The sequence below is a fragment of the Vicugna pacos genome, chromosome 3, assembly GCF_048564905.1.
Source record: "Vicugna pacos chromosome 3, VicPac4, whole genome shotgun sequence".
Lineage (NCBI taxonomy): Eukaryota > Metazoa > Chordata > Mammalia > Artiodactyla > Camelidae > Vicugna > Vicugna pacos.
In genome coordinates, this window is record NC_132989.1 from 50822275 (window position 1) to 50844741 (window position 22467).

General features: G+C 38.6%; 1 protein-coding gene across 12 annotated transcripts in view; it reads right to left on the minus strand.

Moving 5' to 3' along the window:
• Positions 1-22467, minus strand: part of PAM (peptidylglycine alpha-amidating monooxygenase) — a 255430-nt gene that overhangs the window by 87707 nt on the left and 145256 nt on the right. For all 12 annotated transcript variants that reach the window (XM_072958329.1, XM_072958328.1, XM_072958327.1 and 9 more), the window contains 3 exons: positions 14213-14300; positions 2776-2861; positions 1309-1392 (listed from right to left, as the gene is read on the minus strand). In XM_072958329.1, coding sequence (XP_072814430.1) covers positions 1309-1392; positions 2776-2861; positions 14213-14300 — 258 coding nt within the window. The remainder of the gene's footprint in view (positions 1-1308; positions 1393-2775; positions 2862-14212; positions 14301-22467) is intronic.

Below are 22467 nucleotides of genomic sequence, written 5' to 3' on the forward strand. Positions count from 1 at the left end.
GTCTTGTCAATGCTTTGGAAGTCAGCAGTCTTAGAATCTGCTTGTTCCCCTGATAGCAACATGGTACATTTTTAGAGCAGATTATTTCTCTCTTTGTTTCTCAAACTACAGTCAACAACTTAAGGTTTTAGGTTCTGTACCAAAAATGGAAAGCTACTTATATGTAAGTCAAAGCGTATTTTTATTATAAAAACAGGTTTTACTTAGAAGTTAGGTTCATGGGCTGGTCCATAGGAGCTTGTTTAATTGGTAATCTATCTGATTGCAGTACTAACTATAATTTTTCAATTACATACATTTATTCCTTCCAGCATCCTTTTCCAGAGGAAGACTGCATATATTGTCCCAGTACTGACTGCTGAGAACCTATGGAAACTCTCACTAAGGGGAGCTCTCGGCAAAGGCCCCAGAGGATATTTCATAGACAGAGATGGACAGGTACTTCTAGACTTAGTTGCTGGATAGAAAGCTGATGTATCTAAAGAGGAAAATGTGTTAGGTTAGTTAGTGGAAGTACCATGTTAAATTAGAGAATTCGAGGAAAATATGTATAAATCAGCAAGACAAAGTGGAAAGGCTGACAAGTCAAGGAGAAGACTGCTTAATATTTACGCTCCCACGAACACCAAAGTGTGAACCTGGAACGCAGCTGCAGTCTGACTAAGTGTAGCAGAAGGAATAACAAGCATGGTCTCGGGGACAGGGCCCCTTCCCCATGTCAATGATTCTATAATAAGAAAAGGAGCACTTAAAGGAAGCGCACAGTAATCACGGGTAGACCAACAAGTGTCTCAGGGAGTGTTCAGCCGTCTCCAAGGAGCGGGTGGCGTCTGTGCATCACCGCAGTGCACAACAGACGCGTTCCCGACGTGGCAAGTGTGGACTACCGACAAAGCACTGGCATGAACCTCAGTGCCCGAGAACTTCCCTGCTATTGCAGAACACACTGACTCTTCTAGTAATATAAATAAATTACTAGTCCCTATTCTCTCTGACAATGCTGCTTAGAAGGAATCTCTTAATAGGAGGTGGATAAGATGCTACCCTGGAAAGAGAAAGAACCCTAAAGTCAGCATAAGAGAAAGCACAGTAGGATGCATAAGAGCGTATGTGCATAAGAAAATATAACTTTCCAAATAAAAGTCATTTCTTCAATAGTCCCAAATTATAGGAAACAAAAGCAGCTGTGTCCTATTGGGCAGAGGATGTGGTCAGTTCTTCATTTATTATATAGCTAATAGCTGGTACATATATTTTAAACAATATAGTGTTGACAGTCGTGCTTAGTTCCAACATTTCAAAACTCACCTCTGAAAGCACTAATATCCCCATAGTGTACTTGTAGTACAAAGTATTTACTTCCAGTTTCTCCTCCGACTCTGAATCCAACACCTGAAGATTTATGAAAGATGAGAAATTAATGCTTTAGAAACGAAGTCTGAAATGGAGCTAATCAAAAGTTGCTGAACTATGAAATCCAAAGGGAAGTAAAATAGCATATAACATATGAAATTACATCACATGGAAATGGAAGTAAAATGGCATTCAATGAAAATTTCTAATATAATCTATCATTCCTTCTCAAAGGTCTGATAGAATTCTTTTGATAGTCCCAACTTCAGACCCAGAGCAATCACCTAAACTTCAAGAGGACAATTCACTCATTTTTCAAGAAACAGAATAAAACAAAACAAAATTCTGTCCCTGTTGATTATATAACAGACATACATAAACCCATTCTTTCATTTTGTTTTTTTTATATTCACATTCGATTTTCTTTCTGATTGAATATTGGAAATTGACTTCTTAAGAGCATTTGAGGGGAATTTTCTTCCCATATAAAAACAAGTATCTGCAAAAATGTCATTGAGAAAACAAATTACTTACTAGATTGCAAAGTCCAGTATGTCAATAAATTTTTGGACTCTGAAGGGTTCCTAAGAGTCTTCCCATTAGTAGAGTTTACTAGTAAGCTAAAAAAAAAATCTACAGAGAAAATATATACAGGCAGAGAAAAAAATTTTTTTCAATCTTCTCTACTAATAGATCTTAAAAATGTCAACAAATCTATGACATACCTCCCTATTAGTTTCCAAACTTGTTTGATAGTGGCTGCCTGGAAAATTCTAGAGAGGATTCTGAGACTCATTTGAAGTAAAGCAAAATAGACATCAATTAGTGCTGGCATGGGTTAGGGGGGCCAGAGGGGAACATGCGCACCACAAGAGCCACCCCTGAACCACGGCAGAGCTACTCTGTAGCAGAACTGCATGTTCCCTCTGATATTAAGATCCAGACACTAAAGGAGAATCTGGAACTTCACACACATTGGAAGCTATAAACAGGTTAGAAATGAATTCAGAAAGCCAGCTGAGGTTTGGCATCACATTAAATACCCAGGGCCAGGACTATTAAAAAAATCTGTTTGCTGAAACAGCAGTTTACTTAATGTTTAGCTCTCTTGGCTTGTGCAATGCTCCTGCTGTCAAGAACCAGTGTGCCTTAGGCCAAAGGTGGCCTGAGGCATACTCGGTTATTTTCTAATTCTACCTAAACGGCTGTGTAGCCAAATTACTTAGCAAAGAGAGGCAGAGGAAGAGTGACTACCTAAGTAAAACCTTTTCAATACAAAGCAGGCAATACAGGTACTTTTTTATGTGAAATTGCAACACAGAACGTGGTCAACAGATGTTGGAAAGAACATATAATAAAAAGCACTTTGGAATCAAAAACTAAGCAGCTTAATATAAGGCTATCCTGGGGCCCCAGGTATACCTTTGGGGAGTCTGGTGGGGGGAGCGTTTCTCGCCCAGGCATATAGAATATTGGCTTTATCTGTACAGGTTCCTTCATCACAAAACCTGAAGAAAAACATAAAAAGTAGCTGTAAATGAAGATTCAATTAGTCAAATGCATTAATCATTCCCGACGGGAGGAGTAGGGAGGGAGAGGTATTTGAAAACAAGGTAAAGAAAAGTGCATCAATATACTGTCAGTATAGTCTTAGCAGCTTTAAGATTGTAATGAGAACTGGGGAAAAGAACAATTTTGTACGTGGCAAAACCACAGCTAAAGGGGGTTGTGTTTGTTTGTTAGTTGCCTGTTATGAAACAACTCTGTGAGTCAGATACACAGTTTACAATTCAGTATGTCCCTCTGTGGAATATACTCTATGTCATCAGGCAAAAAGTAAGCATTACACAAAGAGCGCATGTAAACCAAAGCTAACAGTGGAAATGTGCAAGTGGGCTAAAGGAAATGTCGCACACATTTCCCCTTTGGGAATCAGTGTGAGTAATAAATCTTTGGCTAAGCAACAAACAGAACGCAGTGCCTGCCCTCAGCAGGGTGAACAACATGAGTATAGCCCACTTACGGGCTTCTTGCGGCTTTTTTTTTAAGTTTATGAATACTGGTTATGCCATTTACAAACTGCTCCATGGTGTGCAAGTCACTTAATCTTACAGAGCCTCAGTTTTCTCTTTTGTAAAACAGGGATAGTTATACTTACCACACAGAGTTGTTCTGTAAATCAAATGATATACAAGTGAAAGTACTTCATAAAACCTCAAAGCCCCATACCAGGGTAATGCATTATTTAACAAAACATTCACTTTATCTAAAGATTCATTGTTGAGAGGCAGTGTTGTGCAGTGAAAGAAGCACAGGAAGAAAGGTGTATCTGGAGGTGAGTCCCAGAACCTCCCCTTCATAGCTGTGTATCTTGGACACGTTTACCAGCCCTCCAAGGCCCAGGTCCTGCATGGAAGCCTCTCTGATGGGGCTGCAGTGGTGATGAGCGTAAAGCACCCAGCACAGCAACCAGCACCTCGGTGTCTACACTGGTAGGCCCAACTTCATAAATGGTATGCTGTCTGACCCCAGACCGCACATTTTTCTCCCACTACACTACATCTCTTAGTTGGTTCTGTCACGATTTGTTCAAAACACTGTTAGGTGACATTTTCATGTTGCTTTTATATATTTGTGTTTTGAGAAACTGGCACCAAGCAAGGTCAGAGTCAGGAGATTAGGCAGATCTGAAAGTTTTGAAGACTGTCAAGGACAAGGACAAATACAGATCCTTGGCCAGGAGGTTGGCTCACATAGGAGAAAAAGTGCAGTGCCCCATGGCCTGGAACGGACATGAAGGCAGACAGTAGCAGCTTCCTAAACAGGTTGGAAACTGAGTCTAGAAACCTGGAGAACACTCAGGCTGCAGATATGAAAACCACGGGTAAGAAGTCTCTTCATACTCAGATGCAAGGACTCCTAACATGCTCCCTGCTTACAGCCAGAAAGGGGGTGAGAGGACAGGCCGTAAGTGCAGACAACTGTTACCTGTCTATGAATAAAGGACCAGGAACCAGGAGGTCCCCATAAGGTTATGTTCAGCAAATGCTCTTGCTTCTATAAATCAGGCTCCAGAAAGAAATTGGGTAATGTGCAATGTAAAACACATCAACCAGTGGTTTCTTCCTGTTCACTGTCAAGAACAATATACTTAGGATGAAGGATCATTACCATGTGAGACTTGTGTGTTGGAACAAATGTCTGTGACATCCTTGTGCCAAGAGTGCTAAAAGGCTTATGGTATTGGAAGGTACCCAAAAGCAGAACCTTCCTCCTTGGCCTCGTGCGGTAATAGTTTAAGAAATGAGATTGTCAGATGTGATTCACTTGGTATCTCACTGCTGTGAGCTACTAAAATTTAAAGATCTGGATGGCAATTTTCATAGCTTTCAACAAAGATCATAAATATACAAGTGCCTAACATCAACGTGATGACAGTCTTAGGTTAAACCAGATAATTGTTTCCCCGATAGGGAAGTCAATTCAGTGTATGACTAGAAAGAACCCAAATGAAATATAACAGAGAAAACTGGTTTGGTAAATTTTTCTAAGCTACATATTCGATTATGTCATTTGTTGGCACAAAATCTTTCAAATGCTTCCCCAAAGTAACACCAAAATGAAATCTAAACATTGTAGCATAACACATAAGGCCTTTTATGATCTGGGACCCTGTTACATCTCCAGAAATAACCCCTTTTTAGTCATGCCAAGTTGCTGCTAGGCTCTAATCTCTCTCTTCTCCACTGTTCTCTTTGCCTGGAAAAACCTCTGCCCCACTCTCTGCCTGACACCCTTGTACTCATCTTCTCGTTCAAGATTCAGTTCAAGTCCTCCTCTGCAGGGAAGCTCTCTCTGTTGCCCGTACCATCCAACTTCCCTTCTTTAACCAGAGCACTCATCTTAAGGATCAGCTTACTTCTCTTCTCTCCAGTCAGACTGTGCAGACTTTGAGGTTTGGGGTCACATTTTTCACCCTGTACTCCCAGCACCTGCAGCCTTGCTTGGTATTTAGTAAATATTCAAGAAATGTTTGGGGAAGTTAACTTTTAAGTAAATTTTTAACATTTTATAGACAAGCACTTAAATAACAGAATTGCCCTAAATTTTATTGTATTATCATTTTACAGTATATAACATTAAAAAATTGTGTATAACATTAAAAATTAGTTAGAAGGTTTTAACTAAAATATGAAATCACAATAAATATGAATTATTATCTGCCGGGTATTTTGTACAAATCAGCTCACACTCTCACAAGAACATTGCCAGCACGTTACACTTTACAGCTGAATAAGCTCAAGAGTTTAAGTCACTTCCAAAGGTCACACAGCCAAGCCATGATTCAAAGCTCTGACTGTCACATTCCCTTATATCTCTATTCATGACACAGACTTACGGGCAGAGACTTCATGGTATTAGATGAAGATAAGCTTCGATGACTACTGTCATACCTGAACTGAGTTGCAATTTGAGTGTGCAATTCTAAAATCAAATTTTAGATAAAATAACTTCTCTGACTTATTCACAAAGAGACATAATTGTATATTTTATTCTCCTATCAGATCTGGTAAAAGAAGAGCTCTGAAAGAAAACTTGGGTTTGATTTTAAGATCCTGCTTAATAATTTTTAAAAAATGTATAAAACTTAAGGCTGAGTAAAGAATGACCCACTGGGGGGCCCTGAGATAATGAAACTCATCCTAAGACTTAATTAGTAAGAAGACTAAGTGAAGAGGAAAAACAAGAGGCGAAGAAAGAGGAGCCCCACGAAGGATAATACGGAGGAGTGGCAAGGAGCACTGGGATCAAGTCTCTGCGCCTTTTCAGATTTCCACTTCCCATTTTCAGTAGAAGTAGCATCATATGTTCTCCACATAAAATGACCAACAGGATAAAGTTGGTATTACATATTCTGACTTTCCAAAAAGGGCCTATAAAAACAGTGAGAATTTTTACTACTCTTTTTAAGAAGAAGAGTGTTAAGGCTGGGAAGCAAAGTAACCTTTGATCAATGGCTGTTGTAATTTCAAGCCTCATCAACCAGGTTTCTTATTCTTATAATTCTAGCAGCTTCTCCTAAAGGCTCCTCCAGATTAAGCCAATTAATTGTGAAAAGTCACATAGCTCCCTAGCGGTTTCTTAGTATTCATAGTCAAAATGATGAGAGTTAACATTTGAAAATAAAGCCACACTGGATTCTTGGACTTTTGCTGTAGAACCTTTCCACCTCTAATCCGTGGGGAAACCATTCAGACGACATGAATATTTTCAGACTGTGCCAAGCACTGAAAAGTGCTAGCCTGTCATTCTGAATTATCCAAATAAAGCATGATCGACTGTAAAGGTACTTTCTGGTTCTACCTGTTAAAGGCTAGTTAAAACCCAAGGTTATTCAGGGAAAATCAGAACTGATAAGTCATTTCTTCTTTTGTCTGAAAAAAATTTTTTTTAATTAAATTGTCATGCCCTGAAGTTAAGTCTGTATGGTCTTAAATCCCAATTTTAATGCACGAAGTATCTAACAGAATCACAGGAAAATTAATCCAAAGCTAGACAGTTTCTTTAAGAAACACACATTAAAATCAATGGCATATATGGAATGTCCTTACTTTTCAAAACTGCATCCAGCGTGAGTCAGGTATTCAAATTTCATTAACTGTTCTACAAGCCCATAGAACATATTTCCTAATTCAGACAAATCCTACATGAATTTCAATGCAATGGGTATGCATTAACATAGTAATTAGAAGGGTGCTTAATGGGAAAGCTAAATAAGAGCAGTGATTAAAAGGCACCAGCCTGATAAACAGCCCCACAGGACCTACCCCTCGCCCCTGACCATCTACCCCACCTCCTCCACCATGAGGTTAGAGAGGCAGTGAAGGCTACAAGAGCGTGTCTTGGGCATGTCTGCTTAGTCCACACCGAATTCTCAGTGCCGAAGGATGAGCTTGGTACACAGTGGACTGCTAAAAAGCACCTTACTAATAAACGGGTAAGGATAATAACTGCCATTTATGAATTACTTCTCTGTGCCAGGCACTGCACCGTCCACATCACTTACACCCCCTCACTCCCTCTTCATGATGTCAGGGTTAGTAACCCCATTTTACAGATGAGGAAACGGATCGATACAGGCTAAATAACTTGACCAATGTGTATTACGACTATCAAGTTGTGGAGATGAGATTTCAACCCAAGATGCTCTGATCTCAAAGTTCTGGCTCTACATTCAATGTGCTATTATAGCACTGTGCTATAATATTGCTATTCCGTTTAACATAAATACTAGTCTTGTGAGGAAATAATAATGTTCGAAATCATGTAATGTGTTTCTGTTGAAACTGTCAAAATGGTTCAACCATGTCATTCTGTGTTATTAAAGCTGATACTAGTTTACTGAGAATTGGTCTGTTGCTAAAGAACTGCTATTAACAACTCGAATCCGGGCACCTATATGTTACCCAAGCACTGTGATCGTTGGTGACTAGAAGTTAGAGCAAGATGCCAACTATATTTTAATGAAGATCCTTTATAATATCCTGATATATAATATAATATGAATCTGTTACAATCTTAAAGCAGAAAAAGGAAATGGATGCGAATAATTTTTGCTTAGCAGAAATTTATGTCTGTTCCTTGCTGCTGCACTCGGACACATTTTATAGTGCTTAGGACAAGGGATAGCACAGATTTTAAAGACTGTTGTTTTTATTTATACCGACAAGGATGTTATGTATATTTTAACTTCAGAAGTTTCATTATGGCAGAAGAAACCAAGAGGGGACTGCAGAGGACACATGGCAAATCTTGCAGTATAGTGTATGGATGACAGGTAACTAGGACATGGAGAGTGTGCCTAAAGGCAGCACATGCAAGCACCATTTTCAACCAAAGAGTCATTATCACCACAAGGGAGGCAACAGAACTGCAGACTTATGTGGAAAGTGACATCACCCTAAAAAACCAGTCATTTAAATGAGCAACCAAGCAGGGGTGTCACATACAGGCTTCTATGTATATGTATTCACATGTTCCAGCCACTTTTCTCTCTCCCACCACCAGCATCTGCAGCCCCGTGGAGAAAGGGGCATTTAAGAGGACACACGGGTGGTTAATAAATAGAAGCAGCTGTAAGGGATTTAAGCTAAAGCTTCCCAGGATGGTAAAGCACTAGTGCTTCAGCTTGAGAGTGACTCCCAATTGGAATGGCTGGAAGCAGCCTCGTTCAACCAGCTGGGACTCTGCTTTTCAAAAGAGATCCAACAACCTGTAAAGCCCTTTGATTTGTAAAGAGTGGTTGGTCATAAGCGTCGTTAGAAATAGTTTTCAATTCAAATGTTTACTACTAAGACTAAAAACAGTAATTTTAGCTCTGCAGAGAAGATCACGTCAAAGCATGGGGCATTATACCAAAGAAGTACTGAATCACTCAATACTGTGAACACACAGTCTTGGAGTTTGCATCATAAATTGCCTTAAGCCCCAAATTCTGTGCTCAGCATAATAGAAAGTGCACAAGATTATACAATGTCACATCACAAAGAGAAAGTGTTCCAGAATCACCCCAAATGCCAACACAGTGTGTATAAACAAAACATGATTTTCAAAGCCTGAAACTGTGCAGCTAGCTACTCATTGTTTTTTTTTTTTAAAAAAATGATTGTTAGAGTTAAAACAAAACAAAAAGGTATTCATTACATAGATAAATGGATATTTCAATTTCCAAGATCTCCCAAAATTTACCGTATTTTCATGGAGAGCAGTAATAGAGTTTTTAATATCTAAATCATCTGGTGTTCATTCAGCATCTCATTTCCTTACTGACCTTAAAAAGCCCTAAAGACCATCTGCTCAGTTATGGCTCATATTCAGCCAAAAAACCTGGGGAACTTAGAACTGCTACACTTTGAATTAAGTCTGCAAGCACAGACGGAGTCCAACAAATCGTGCTATAGATATGCTTGCTCCAATCCCGGTGCTATGACTTTCCCTGGGTCCCTAGATGCAGTTAATTATCTCCCTCTTTAAAAGCCTGGGAAAGAAGGAATGAGGGTTACATCTGACAGGTACTGCTGCCTTCTTGACATGGGCTGGCAGAGCTGCTGCTTTTTCCATTAGCTGGTCCTTATTTGCATCCTCTAGAGGCATGCGATTTTGGAATCGAGCGCCAGGCCCACTGTAACTATAAAGGGACCACCCCACAGTATATTAAAAGGTTCACATCAATGTATGCAATTTAAATGCACATGCATATAATTAACGAGACACATTACCAGTGTGAGCTGCTAATTTGGAATGAGACACAAAAGACTAGAATATGCGGAGAGGAAAAAAAAACTTTAAAATTAAAATGACTACATAATGAAAACTGCTTCATGCTGTGTCTACTATTTCCATGTAAACTTAATATAACTGTAAATATATTTTAATGAACAGTAGAAACAGGCAATTACAAAGAGCAAAGGAGGGCAGCCCAACAGTGAAATATCATCAGAATAGCTCTTTGCCTTCATATTAAAAGAGCTGCCTGAAGACAGGGGATGAATTATAACTTCATAATTCCGGGGAAAAAAATGTTTACTTTATTTGAGACACATACTTATTTGCCAACTTGCAGGCAATGAAAATAAAACACTCAAGGGAAAATAGGGAACTCTTAGCTAACAAACAGAAAAGAGAGGAAATTTGAGCTTGATGTTTTGGTCTTCAATGAAAAAATTAGTCAATTTTAATATAAGAAAGAAATGGAAATTTTTATTCAAGCCAAACTGAGGATTATAACCCAGGAGACAATCTCTCAGAGAACTCTGAGAACCGTTCAGAAGAGGTAAGCTGGGAAGGTACGTGCAGTCAAGTACACATCTCAGTAGAAGACTGCTGCCAGTCACGAGGAACAGACATCTTAGTTAACGGTTTTAGTGCTTTTCTTAGTATGGGAAGATGCAAGAAACTGAGTTCATAAGATTTTTCTCCCAAAAATGTCTATTCGAGGGCAAGTTCTGCCAGTTTTTCTATATCACAGACGGCTTCATCCTGATCTTTGCCCTGAATTCCTTTCAGAATGTGCTTTTAGATCAGTGAATGCGGTGGCTAAGGACTCTTGTTGAAATGAATGGTGGGCAACATTCTTTATTTTACAGTCCCTTCTCTTTCAGTCTTCATTTTGACCAAGGTTTGGGATGCATTTCATGACCAATTTTGTCCACAGTGCAAAGAATGCTCATTCCCAGGCCAGACAAGGATTTTGTTGATAGGCAACTCAATGTGCTATTCCTGGACTAGGTCCTGCTAGCAGCCCAAAGCCTCTAAACCCCTGTCTTCCTAGTCTGTTATGATCCAGGAAATGGTTCCCTCTTGTTGCTTCTACCCATATCTAGAGTTAACACTGTTAACTATCAGTGATCTTAGAGGACTATATATTTGGTCAGTCACTTCAAGTTGCCTGATTGTCATTAATTTTATCTGAGGCTCACTCACATATTTGGTAGCATAAGAAACAATAATCTTTTAAAATAGATAGAATACAAGTAATACTGCTAGTGACATTTATAAGGTCATAAGTAAGCATTTAAGCTAAGAACTTCCATTAGCTGCAGCCCAGGATCTCCCAGGTCATCGGACCAGTCAGTTCTGCACCAATCGCTATCTTTAAGGGAAATAATATATTGACACTGCACGTAAAGTTCACCAAAGATGTCTGCAGGTACAAGGTGAGTGGTGGGTCATCATCAGCCCTGACGAGACTGAGAAAGAAATGTTGTCTTCTAAGGAGTTATATGGCTGTTGCCAGAAGAAGAAAAATTGACCTTATGGTTGAGCAGGTATCTCTGCCGTTGGGGAGGTCTGGTCAACACATAACGCAGAGGCACAGTGCACACTAGGAGGGAGGGAGGAGGCCAAAGGCAGAGAAAACGTTTTATGTTTAAATTTTTCTTGTCTCACCTAAAAATGTGAATTTTTATCTCATCACAGTGATTTGCTTTCTCTTCTTTCACTAAAATAGCTTTGTATTCCCAGAAAGATTTCTTTAGAGTGTGAATGGCTCTTAATATTCTTAATATTCAGAACACTACTGATATCGTAACCAAAAATACATGTGGAAGTTTGGGAATCTTCATTTAGGTATGGTCTATATCTTGGAGCAGATGAAGAACAGATGTGCAACTGTAAAATGAGAGTGATAAATTCCAGGACTCAAACACTTTAGAAAAATAATGCAAGGCTTTTGACACTGATAGAGTTCTGTTATTAGCACTATAATTCAGGCGGGAGGATAAGCGGCTACGCAGTTGGGAAACATCCGCCGACTGTCTCCAGGGCTGAGCCTGAGTGGCATCAGGGGCAGGGAGTGGAGGATGTTTCCTGACGCAGCTGGAAATCTCAGCCCATGAAATACTCTGAGAGGCCCCATGCTTCAAAGAGGCATGGACTTTGGGGGATAAAAAGTCTATACCGTTTTTAAATGAAGAATAAGGCTGGACTGTGGAAGCCAGAGTCACTACAACGGTTTTAGTTAACATACATCTCCCAGGTTGCTTATTGAACAGATCCTACACGTACGTATTGAAAAGATTCTACTTTTAACTGTTGGATAAACACTATGAGCTTGATTAAAAGAAGATGAATAAGTGCATCAATTATTGTCCTTGGTGTATGGTTACAGTCACTTATAACAAACCTATAGATTAACAGGGAATATGGGCTGCGAGGCAGATTTTAAAAATACATTTAAAATGACAGGAGCATAATGTCATTAAGAATTCTCATTACTTAGTGATGCGACTCAATGGCAAAACACTGTGGACTGCCTGCTTGAGGTGAGGTAACCAGTGCACGTACCCAGCTTCTAACAATGATGCCTTTCCAATCTGACTCAGCATTTGTATGCAATTTATATTCATAGAATTATGGAATTTTAGAGCATAGGGTTCTATAAATGATCGCATTAGTTCCTTGCTAAAATGAAAAAAACCAAGGCCAGCCCACATGGGATAAATAATTTACCCACGGAATCTAGACAATTCACTACACATTCACTCTACTAATAGCGCCTTTCAAGTATTAATTTTAGCGGAAAAAAATGTGGTTTACTCAAAACTGCTGTTTTCACTCTCATTTACTTTAAATTCTCTCTTTCCCCAACTTGGAAGTCTTTGGAAAATATATTTTACAGACTTAATTTCAAAATAGTGTATTTAAGAACAGTAATATTTTAAAAGAGCCAAAATAATGTGTTTGCTGTGATATTCCCTTGCCATGAGAACAGTGAACCAGGCTTAGTTCATTTTATGTAATTTTTTTTCTTAACAATTAGAGCCATAAAAATATTTAAGTGATGTTTATTTTTCACTCATTCTCTTTAACCATGGTGAAGCTAAAGCAGATTTTAAAAGCTTATATCCCTTTTAACTATTTTCACTATTTCTAATTCAAAGGTAAATATTGCTAATATCACAAGAAATATTTTTAAATCACAAAAACCAAAAGATGCAATTTGCTGAATAAGATTCAGAAAAAGCTGTCACAGAATAATCTTTTAATCCCAGGATTTTATTTACAAAAATTTACTGAAGAGCAAAAATTGGAATGTTGATATCAAAGGGTATTAACTGTGATTTGCTGACTCCATTTTTACATAAACCCAGTCATGTGAGCTGGGTTCCTATATGTGATATGCCCCTTTCATCAAATAACTTAAGCCTATTAACAAATGCTTTGATGGTACTTGGTCTATGGAGATTTCCACTAATTGCCTTGTGCTCTTAACAGTTTCAAATACATATTACAATTGTTTATTATAAAAACGACTGGAAAGCAGTTGCTGCGTGCCTCGCATCAGCCTGATGAATATTAGGATGCAGAGAGAGAGGTCTATCAGTATACATGATTATGCAGGGGCAGGACCACAGAAGAGATCCCTTTCCAGTGCAAAGCAGGATGCACAAGTCATTCTGGATTGTTAAACAGGTAACAGCGATTCAGGCTACAGGTACAAAATATGAAGCTTACAATGCATGGCTATTTTCAAAGATTACTGATTGTCATGAATACCAAAGAACAAAATGAAAGTGAAGATTTCAAACCATAATTATGCTGAAAGTTTCTGGGGGTAGAAAATATATCTGTTTATCCTATAACATCCCACAGCACCTGCTGCAGTTCTGGCATATAATAGGCATTTAATAGATGTTTATTGACTGTTCATGACATGATATTAAGATTCACCACAGTGATTAAAATAAATTCTAAAACTGCAACAGTTACTTGAATAAATGGGAGGCAGTGTGGTAAAATGGAACCAGACAGCCTAGGGTTCAATCTTGGTGTGCCTCCAACCAGCCATGTTATCTTGGGCAAGTTACTGAATCTCTGAGCTTCAGGGTCCTTGTCTGTAATGTGGGGATATTAACACCTCCCTTGCAAAGACGTTAGGCTAAAATGAAATGGTGCATACGGATCACTGAGCACAGTGTCTGGGATAAAAGATGCTCAGATCCATGGTGCTCTTTGGGTTGAATCATGAACTTAAATAAATAAACATCAGAGTATCTGTTATCTAAATTTCAGTCTTTCTTTACAAGCTGTCTGCACCTAGACACACTATCTATGACAACAGACATGTATTTATTAAGGCAGTGACAAAGACTGATGGTCATGTTCCACAGCAGGCTAAATAACTGTGATAATTAAACCATGATAACCATGTGATGCAAAAGAACAATACTCTTTTCTAAAAAAGAAATATTCTGCATATTTATTAATTAGGTGTTAAGATATTTGCAAAGATGTACTTTGTATTTGTAAAAATCATATTTTCTACACCCCTTTGTACTATGAGCCCATTTTCCCTTACCAGTAATTTCCAGTGGACGCTGGCATATTGCATCCAAAAAGTAACATATGATGGACAGTATCCATGCTGGCACGAGGTTTGAAGTCAACTGTTAAGAGAAATGATACATGAATATGAATACAACTTACACTTCCATGCACAAAGTGTCACAAGAGACCGCATCATTTAACAGTTCAAATAGCTATATAACAAAGATGTTTTGATGCTCTTATGGCAGAATGCCCTGGTTGTATAAATTATCTTATTCCTTAAGATGAGCATGATTTGATAATTTAGTAGGATAGTAAACTATTACATAACAAAAGGAGAAAAGAATAATTAATAGGCTGAAACTACGCATATACCCACATACATGTTTTAATGAAAGTCCTCTTTTAAAGTGATGAGAGCATTATGTGGGTATAAAATGAAAGCTCCAGGCGACGTATTCAAAATGTATTTCCTTCCAGATTTCGGTATAGTTCTGAGAACCATACGATGCTGCACAGCATTGTACTGAAGCAGAAGCCACAGTAAGTAGTCAAAACATAAGCAAAATGATTCATAACACAAATTTATTACCATCTTAAAATAACAGTAGTCACTGGGATGTGATATGGAGAAACAATTTACTAGAAAAGAAAATAAAAATAGAATATGTGTCTTTACAAAAATATAGAAGAGGGAAAATTACTGTTCTGGATGAGTACTGTGCACTTGTTTAAGGGATACTGAAACTTATGCAATGTCATTTCTCTTTTTGTCCTAACAGTAGTGGTTGAAAGACATTAAAATAAACAAAAATCAGTGCAGAGGTAAAACAAAGGAAGAACTAGGGATAAGTTATTATTATGTGTGCTCACCATGGAGCATGAGCTTCCTGTCCTGGTCTGGGATTGGCTCACCCCCTTTTGTTCACATGTAAAATACTGCCCTACCGGGGAGTTTACAAGCCACCTTTATACATTAAAAATTCTAAGCAGTCTAAAATGATCTTAAGTCTCCGGTGTGCATAATTGCATCTTTTTTTAGAGCTCTTTTTGTCTATTTGATAGACAATTCAAGTTGAGTGCAGGATTTCCTTTCTCCCTCCAAAATCCTCCCAACAGATCATTCCTCGAAGAAGGAAAACTGAAAAAGCCCTGAGGTGGGAGTACCTGGTCTTTGTCTTTTATTTACTTTACAGTTTTGGTACGTGATGCTATTTGCTATCTTATATTCATTTTTTTAAATTAAATGGCTTATATCACTCTACGGACATCTGTAACTTCTTGGTCTGACTGAATCTACTTCCCACTCTCAATTTTTTTTTTTTATGAATACCCCTCTGCCAATCTGTGAGGGCTTGTCAAACAAGAGGCTGACTCCTCTGCTTTTTCAGAACCTATGCAGATGCTCATATGGGTCCCACCCCCCTTTGATTTTTGGATTATGGATGGATTACAGTAATAGATTTCCTAAGATTGAATCATTCTGAGAATTTTGTTAATAAACGAACATAGCCAAGTGAACTTTATCAAAATTAAACTGTTGGATGTAAAACAATGTGAATTTGATGTGTTGGCTAAAAATTCAGGTGGGAGACCCAGCAGAAGATTGGGATATGTGACTCTTACACAGGGAAGAGATCAGAGGATTACATATTTGGTAATCACTCAAAAATTGAACCCTGAAGCTAGGAGGGTGGACAAAAGCACCATAGGTGATAGTAGGAACCACAGAGAAGGCTCAGAACAAGGTTTGAGGGCAAGCCCTGCATGGTCAGGATCTGTGCAGGAGACCCCAGCAGTGTCTTTTTACATTAATGCCATGAGTACTGCTGTGAAACAAAGCAAAAGCTTTTTTTTTTTTTGTAAAAAGAGTGAGCTATCATTAAATTTATAAAGTGAAATATTAAGCAGAAGATTCAGGTAAGGACAGAGAGGAGGCCTACTGGAAGAGGAACAGATCGTGAAGATGACAACACACAGTCTCTGTGGCTTTGCATTAGGAAGGAAAGCCACAAGTCTTGCCTGGGCTCCTGCTTACGCAAGAGAATCTGCTAACTGTCCTTTGTAAAGTAAAGGGCAAACGTTATTCAAAGTAGAGCTTCTCTAGTCATTTTCTGATTTTTTTTTCTCCTTCTGACACACTATTTTAAGAGCCATTTATTTGCTCCACATTGAACTCTTACTAGATACGTGTTTAACTTTAGTTTCTATAATTAGACACAGATCAGTATCTTTAAGTGGTAATAAAAGAAAATTCCTCAGAATTCCCTCTCTTAAAAACTTACTCTCACCGATTCACACATTCCTCCAGAAACTCGACATCTAATTTAAATGCTAAGTAAATTATTGGTATAGAGTGAAAACAAACAACTAACCATCTTTTTCATCTCCTAAAGAAAGTGTAATATCAAAGCATTCATACAATTATAACTTAAGTACAATTCATTGCAAGTTGAAATGAAAAATATATCCAGCAAAAGGAATGCCATATCCAAATGTAAATCTAAACTAAACAGTAGGTGCCATAAAACAGAGCAAAAATAAAGCAGGACGTGGACAATTTCACTGAACGGCCTGCTGCCAGTGCTGGGCAGAGGTCAACTGGGAAAAGATGAGGCTGACAGGTTCATCTCCTGGGTTTGTGCCACTCCCACTTATTATTCCTGGCTTTGCAAATCAAGACCCCATCCCTCGTGAATAAGAACAACGTCTGCTGAGCACAAGATACATGTATAACTATGCTGGAGATCCCAACACTACACAAAGCAGAATACGAAAAAAATATTTAAAAATCACATCTTACATTCCCCCTTCTTTCTTTTTCTCACTTCATACACCAAAGATAAAGGATCTAAGGGAAAGAAAGCTAGAGGATAATAATGACAACAAGTGCGTCTGAGTGTGCAGTTCTGACAGGGAGAATAAACAAAGGCAGCCTTGGGACAGTGACAAACAGGCAAAAGCACAGCCTCGTGAGGATGCAAGGGAATATTATATCCAATAAGATTAAAAGTGCTATCGGCTCTTCTAACTCAATAGTAAGATGACAGCTGCTTAAATGGAAATGGTACTTCAGGCTCAACAGGTGTTAGCAGTTCGGATTGCCTGATGTATGAGACCTGGGAAAACTTTATAGGCAGGTAAGTGTAAGTCCTGGGAACCAAACACTCTTGAAGGACTATGACTCCAGAAATAGTGACTCACACAAATTAATTAAAGGAAATGTGATGACACTGAAAGTGCATAGGTTGGAGGATTTCTCAAAGAATAATGTCATCTGAAATGGAAGACTTGGAAGTACGTGTGTGGGTGGCATATCAAGCAGAGAGATAACTAGGTCTACTTTCTGGAGTTCTAAGCAAAATTTGGTCTAACTGCATGAGCCTGTTCAGGATTTATGGCCTCTTTTAGCCAACATCAGACCACAATCAGGGCCATAAAATTCTCTAAAAATGTGACCTAGGAGAGAATTTCATTTAGCACTTGGCTTTCTCTCCATTTTTCCTTTCCAGGTGGATATTCAGGTCTGCATGTCAAATTTTGATGTATCAGCCAGACCCAGGGCATGGAAATATTTCGAAGAACCCATGTAGCCAAGTGAAGGAATGTGCAATTTATGAGATATCTATGTACATACAACTAACCCTAAAATACTACTGGAAATGGGAGGAACTCTCTTTTTAGCTAAAGACAGGCAGTAAAGATATACTACAGACCATAGACAATTAACCTATCAAATAAAAAAGAACTGATATCCAGAACTTAGGCATTCTTGAATTGTTGCCTGCAGTATATATCATGAGAGAAAATTACTGTTTAGCTTTGTTTCTTTTTTCCTCCCAGTGGAATCATATTATACACACTTAATAGCTTATTTCATATACTGTGGATATTTTCACATGTTATTAAATAATTTTTGTCAACAGTACTTTGCAGCTAGTGCTGTGCATTAGAATTACCTTATGGAGTTTTGTTAAAGAAAATACAGGTGCTCAGGGTCAATCCTGGATCAGTCCTGACCCTCCCCCATCAATATCTTATGTAAATCTCCAGAGGTTGTTCCAAGTCAGTGTATCTTTGAAAAATTTCCCAGGTGAATTGGAGGTGATTCTGACGATAGTTACCATCTTTAGTGGCTGAATATATTCTATTTTGTGAGCATACTGAGAGCTGAGTTAACTCATCTTAGTTAACTTGGATGGCATAGCTCTTTTAAATGTACAGGGCAAACAGTAAAAAGAAGGTTTCTTTTAAAATGAGTTTATAGAAAAGTTTCTGAAGGCAAACATTTGTTGATCCTTTAGAATTGTTCTATTAAAAGAGATTGTTGGAACTCTACGTTGCGTCAGGCAGTTTCAGCTGTATCATCTGAAATCGTTTTAGGGCTGAGGTCTGAAGCAAGCAGACAAATGGAGCCTCTGGTGATAACGGTCACGTCTGTGACAGAGTCGGTATGCTAATATTGCTAGTGCTTTCAAGCCATTTGCAATATTGAGAAAATAGAGAGGTGCAAGGTTCAAGAAACAATAATGTAAAAGAGTTGTCATAATTTAAATAAAAATTACAGGTCCTCAACCTTAATGTCACTCCCATAAACATTTCTTTATCTCCAAAAAATAAAGATTATACTCCAAAAACCATTCATAGGAACTGAAGATAATGCTCTGAGTTGTGTTTAAGTGTAGGATATGATCACCCTCAGTGTTCATCATCTGGAGGTTGGGCGAGAAAGGTTCAGACAGTGTGAGGCTCACAGCAGCAGAGTCCATTTGGCAGCATGTTGAAAACACACAGCAATGGCATATTATAATCTTCTGCCAGCTTCCCGCAAACCATAAAGCAACTCTACACTAAAATAAAGACCTGTGCTTGAACATTTTTAATCAGAAAGTTTAATAGAGAAATTGTCGTCAGCTCTCGCTAGCTTGGACAATGATGTACAATTCAGAAAGAATCCTAAAGATGGTTTATGAGGACTTTAAGCTGCTGTCACCAAATTAACCAAGAAATAAGACACCTGAGCAAGCCTATAAATTGAACACAAATTTAAAGTGAAATAATCCTTATCGCTGAATAAAGGAATTCCAGCACAAAAAAGAATTAAACCGCCTTTTATAAAGGAACTTTTTGGTGTATGCCAGAACCAACTAAGTAACCAATAAATAGACTTCATCATCCAGGCTATGCAAGATAAAATAGCATAAACTTCATTAGGGCCTGTTTCTGAAACATTATCTCTATACTATCCCTCTATTAATTTCCTGCAGGATCTAATCCCTATTCCTCTTCTTGCCTTTCCATGAAACTGCAGCAGCTCAGATGCCACCACATTTCCAATGTGACTGCCTCCAGCATCCACTCTACTCTCATCAGCCACCGTCCTCAGCAACCATAACCACTAACATTTACTGAGGGCTTACCCTGTGTGTGGCTCATTTACTGCTCACAACAACCCTCTGAGTCTGGTCGTTTTCCCTCAAATAGATGAGCCTAGAGAAGAGTGAGGCTGACTAACCAACCACGGCCACACAGCCAGCAAGTGGTGGGGCTCACACGTGTGCCCCATGTGCTCCTTCAACGCTCATACCGTTGCCCGCTAGGATAGTCTCCTCCCTTTGCAGATCCAAATAGACCATCGTCCCAGAGCCAGATCAAACCGTATCATCTCTCTCATGCAATTTTCTCTTCCTAGAGCAGTTCACCCTGATCTTTTTAGAGTTGGTCACTGAAATTGTCCCCACTGAAATTGCTCAAATGGCTACTTGGGAATGACTGTCAAAATGCCAGGAACCCTTCGACACTGAAGGACGTTTTACACATCAAACCTGAGTCAAACCTGGGCTTTCTGGACTGGTCATTTTCCAGGGGGTGGAGAGGGATGGCATTTTGACATGACTGCATTAAGACAGCTTTGTCAACATGTCAGTTACTTCTTGATGCATCTGAAAACACTCCTAGCTCTCAGCTTTATAAAACATAATGAAATGGTCCCTACTCCTCCTCTTTTTTTTATTACCTGACAAAAATCTGGGGGCTTGGGGGTGTCATATTGGAAATGTATTTCAGTGACCAAAACAGAGGGCATTCAAGAAATACTCGAGACACAGCATACAGCAACAGCTTCTCCTTCATGACTATGACCAAGCAAATTAGGTTTTATCCACTCATAAGAGACCTCTAGCACAGTGTATCTTGTATGTGCTATCTAAAGCTCTCTCCAAGTAGCTCCCACCAAGAATCAAGAATAGCCTCTGAGGGTGCCCGCTGGAAGGTACCTAATGGCCATATGGAAGACAGAGACTAAATTATTCATGCTGGAGAAAATCCTAGGTGAAGAGAGAAGGGAAAGCATACGTAGTCAACTAACTGGAAGCAGAAAGGTGACAGAGGGGGGATGAGGACCCACACACATGTACAAACACACGCCCTTCAATTTACTGCTGTCAAGGCCATAAAATGTGGATATATGAGCACGACACCCTGCCAGACCTTGGTCTTTCTAGTCACGCTATGTAAGTGACCCATAAGCGTGATCAAAATTAGATTGTCCTTGCGGTTTCTGAAGTATCCCAACGTCACCTTAACATGTGTTTTGCTTAAGAAAGGCCACATTTGGAAATACGCAAGTCTAACTGTACAACTCTGCAGTAGCCACTGTTCCACATTCAAGAGAGAAGCCCAGGGAAAGGGAAAGCAATGAATCATTAGATTAATTTCATCTATTTCTAAATTCAGTGGCTTCTATCTCATTTGTGTAGTGCAATTTGATAGATAGGGACCTGCCATCATTCACTAAGGAAAAGACACATTTATTTACTGGTCATCCATGTGAGGGAAAGCAAGTGGATGAAGATGGCAGTCAAATTTCTTGGCTGAGTGGGCTGCTGTCAGAGCCAATCCTTCTGAGTGTCTGTAAAACACCTTTTAGACAGCATCACAGTTCAGTGGTCAAATGCAGATTTTATCATACCCTCACCCATTCCAATTCTCTGGTTTCTTATTAAAACAATAAACAAAAGCAATGCTCTAGGGAAAGCTATGATTTTGCTCAAAATATAAAAATTTTATACAATCTTCAGTATATAATTTCCACAAACACCTACTTTAATTCACATTTAATAATTCAATACTGACATATAAACACATTAAACATGTTGCTCATATGTCAATATTACAGGCATATGCACGTATAAATTGCATGATAATCATGCAAGTATCATCTCAAAATTAAGAAGTATGTTTATTGAAAATGAGTTACATAATTAGTCACACAAGTATAAAGTCAAAATATGAGTTACTCAAATGTAATTTTGGCTTTTAACACCATCAAGATAGTTCATTTTAGTCCTAACAAGCAGTCTGTCTTTTGTGATTTTTCTCCAGAAATCTGAAAAGCAAAAGGAGAAAGTTCTTTTCATATGTTGTAAAATTTGTATTCTTGTCTTCCAGAATCCTGCCAGGCTGTGATTTCCTTCAATTTGTATCATACCTCACACCTCTCCACTGCCTAGCCCAGTAACTGACATGCAGCAGAATTTTAGAAGTTTGCTGAATTTATGAACAAGTGGCTTTTCTTAAAAAACATTATTCCCTTATATTTAAACAAGTGTAATTTAAGACAGAAAAGTAAATTGTCTACTCTGCAATATGTTGCCTTAGAAAATGGCCAAACAAAACACCTTTTCTGTGTTCACTCAGGTATTAAACAAGCAATTACTGAGTCCCTACCCTATCCTGTGGAACATAGCCTGCTGGCATTCAAACATTTTAAAGGCACAGATACTGAAAACAGAAGGTATAAAATGATGAATGTCTCAAGAAAAGAATGAACAAAATTGTACAGGTCTTTACCAGTCTTCGTTTTCAACCATATTTAATCTCACGATCAGGCACCCTGAGACCCAGAATTTCAGACAACCCGCAAAAAGGCTAAAGCTTCATTCATGGAAAAGCCTTGGTTACCCCGCAAGCAAAACTTTCACTCTAAGAGTCAGGATAAGCAATGTATGATCAGCTTTCCAACATATAACCTGCATATCCAAGCCCTTTTCCTTGTGCAAATCTTTAAATCTTCACATATACTGGGTCTTACTTTGTAAGATGGTTTGAGGGGTATTTTACGTTTTTGGCAGAACTGACCAGTGTGTTCCCAGTGGGAAGTGAAGCTAAGGGAATGAAAGAATAATTGAACTGGATGTGAGGAAGACACAGACGTGCTCTTGCTGTATTTCAGCTCCATCTGTCCATTTGATAACTCCCTCTTTCTTTCCTGTATCACTATCCTCA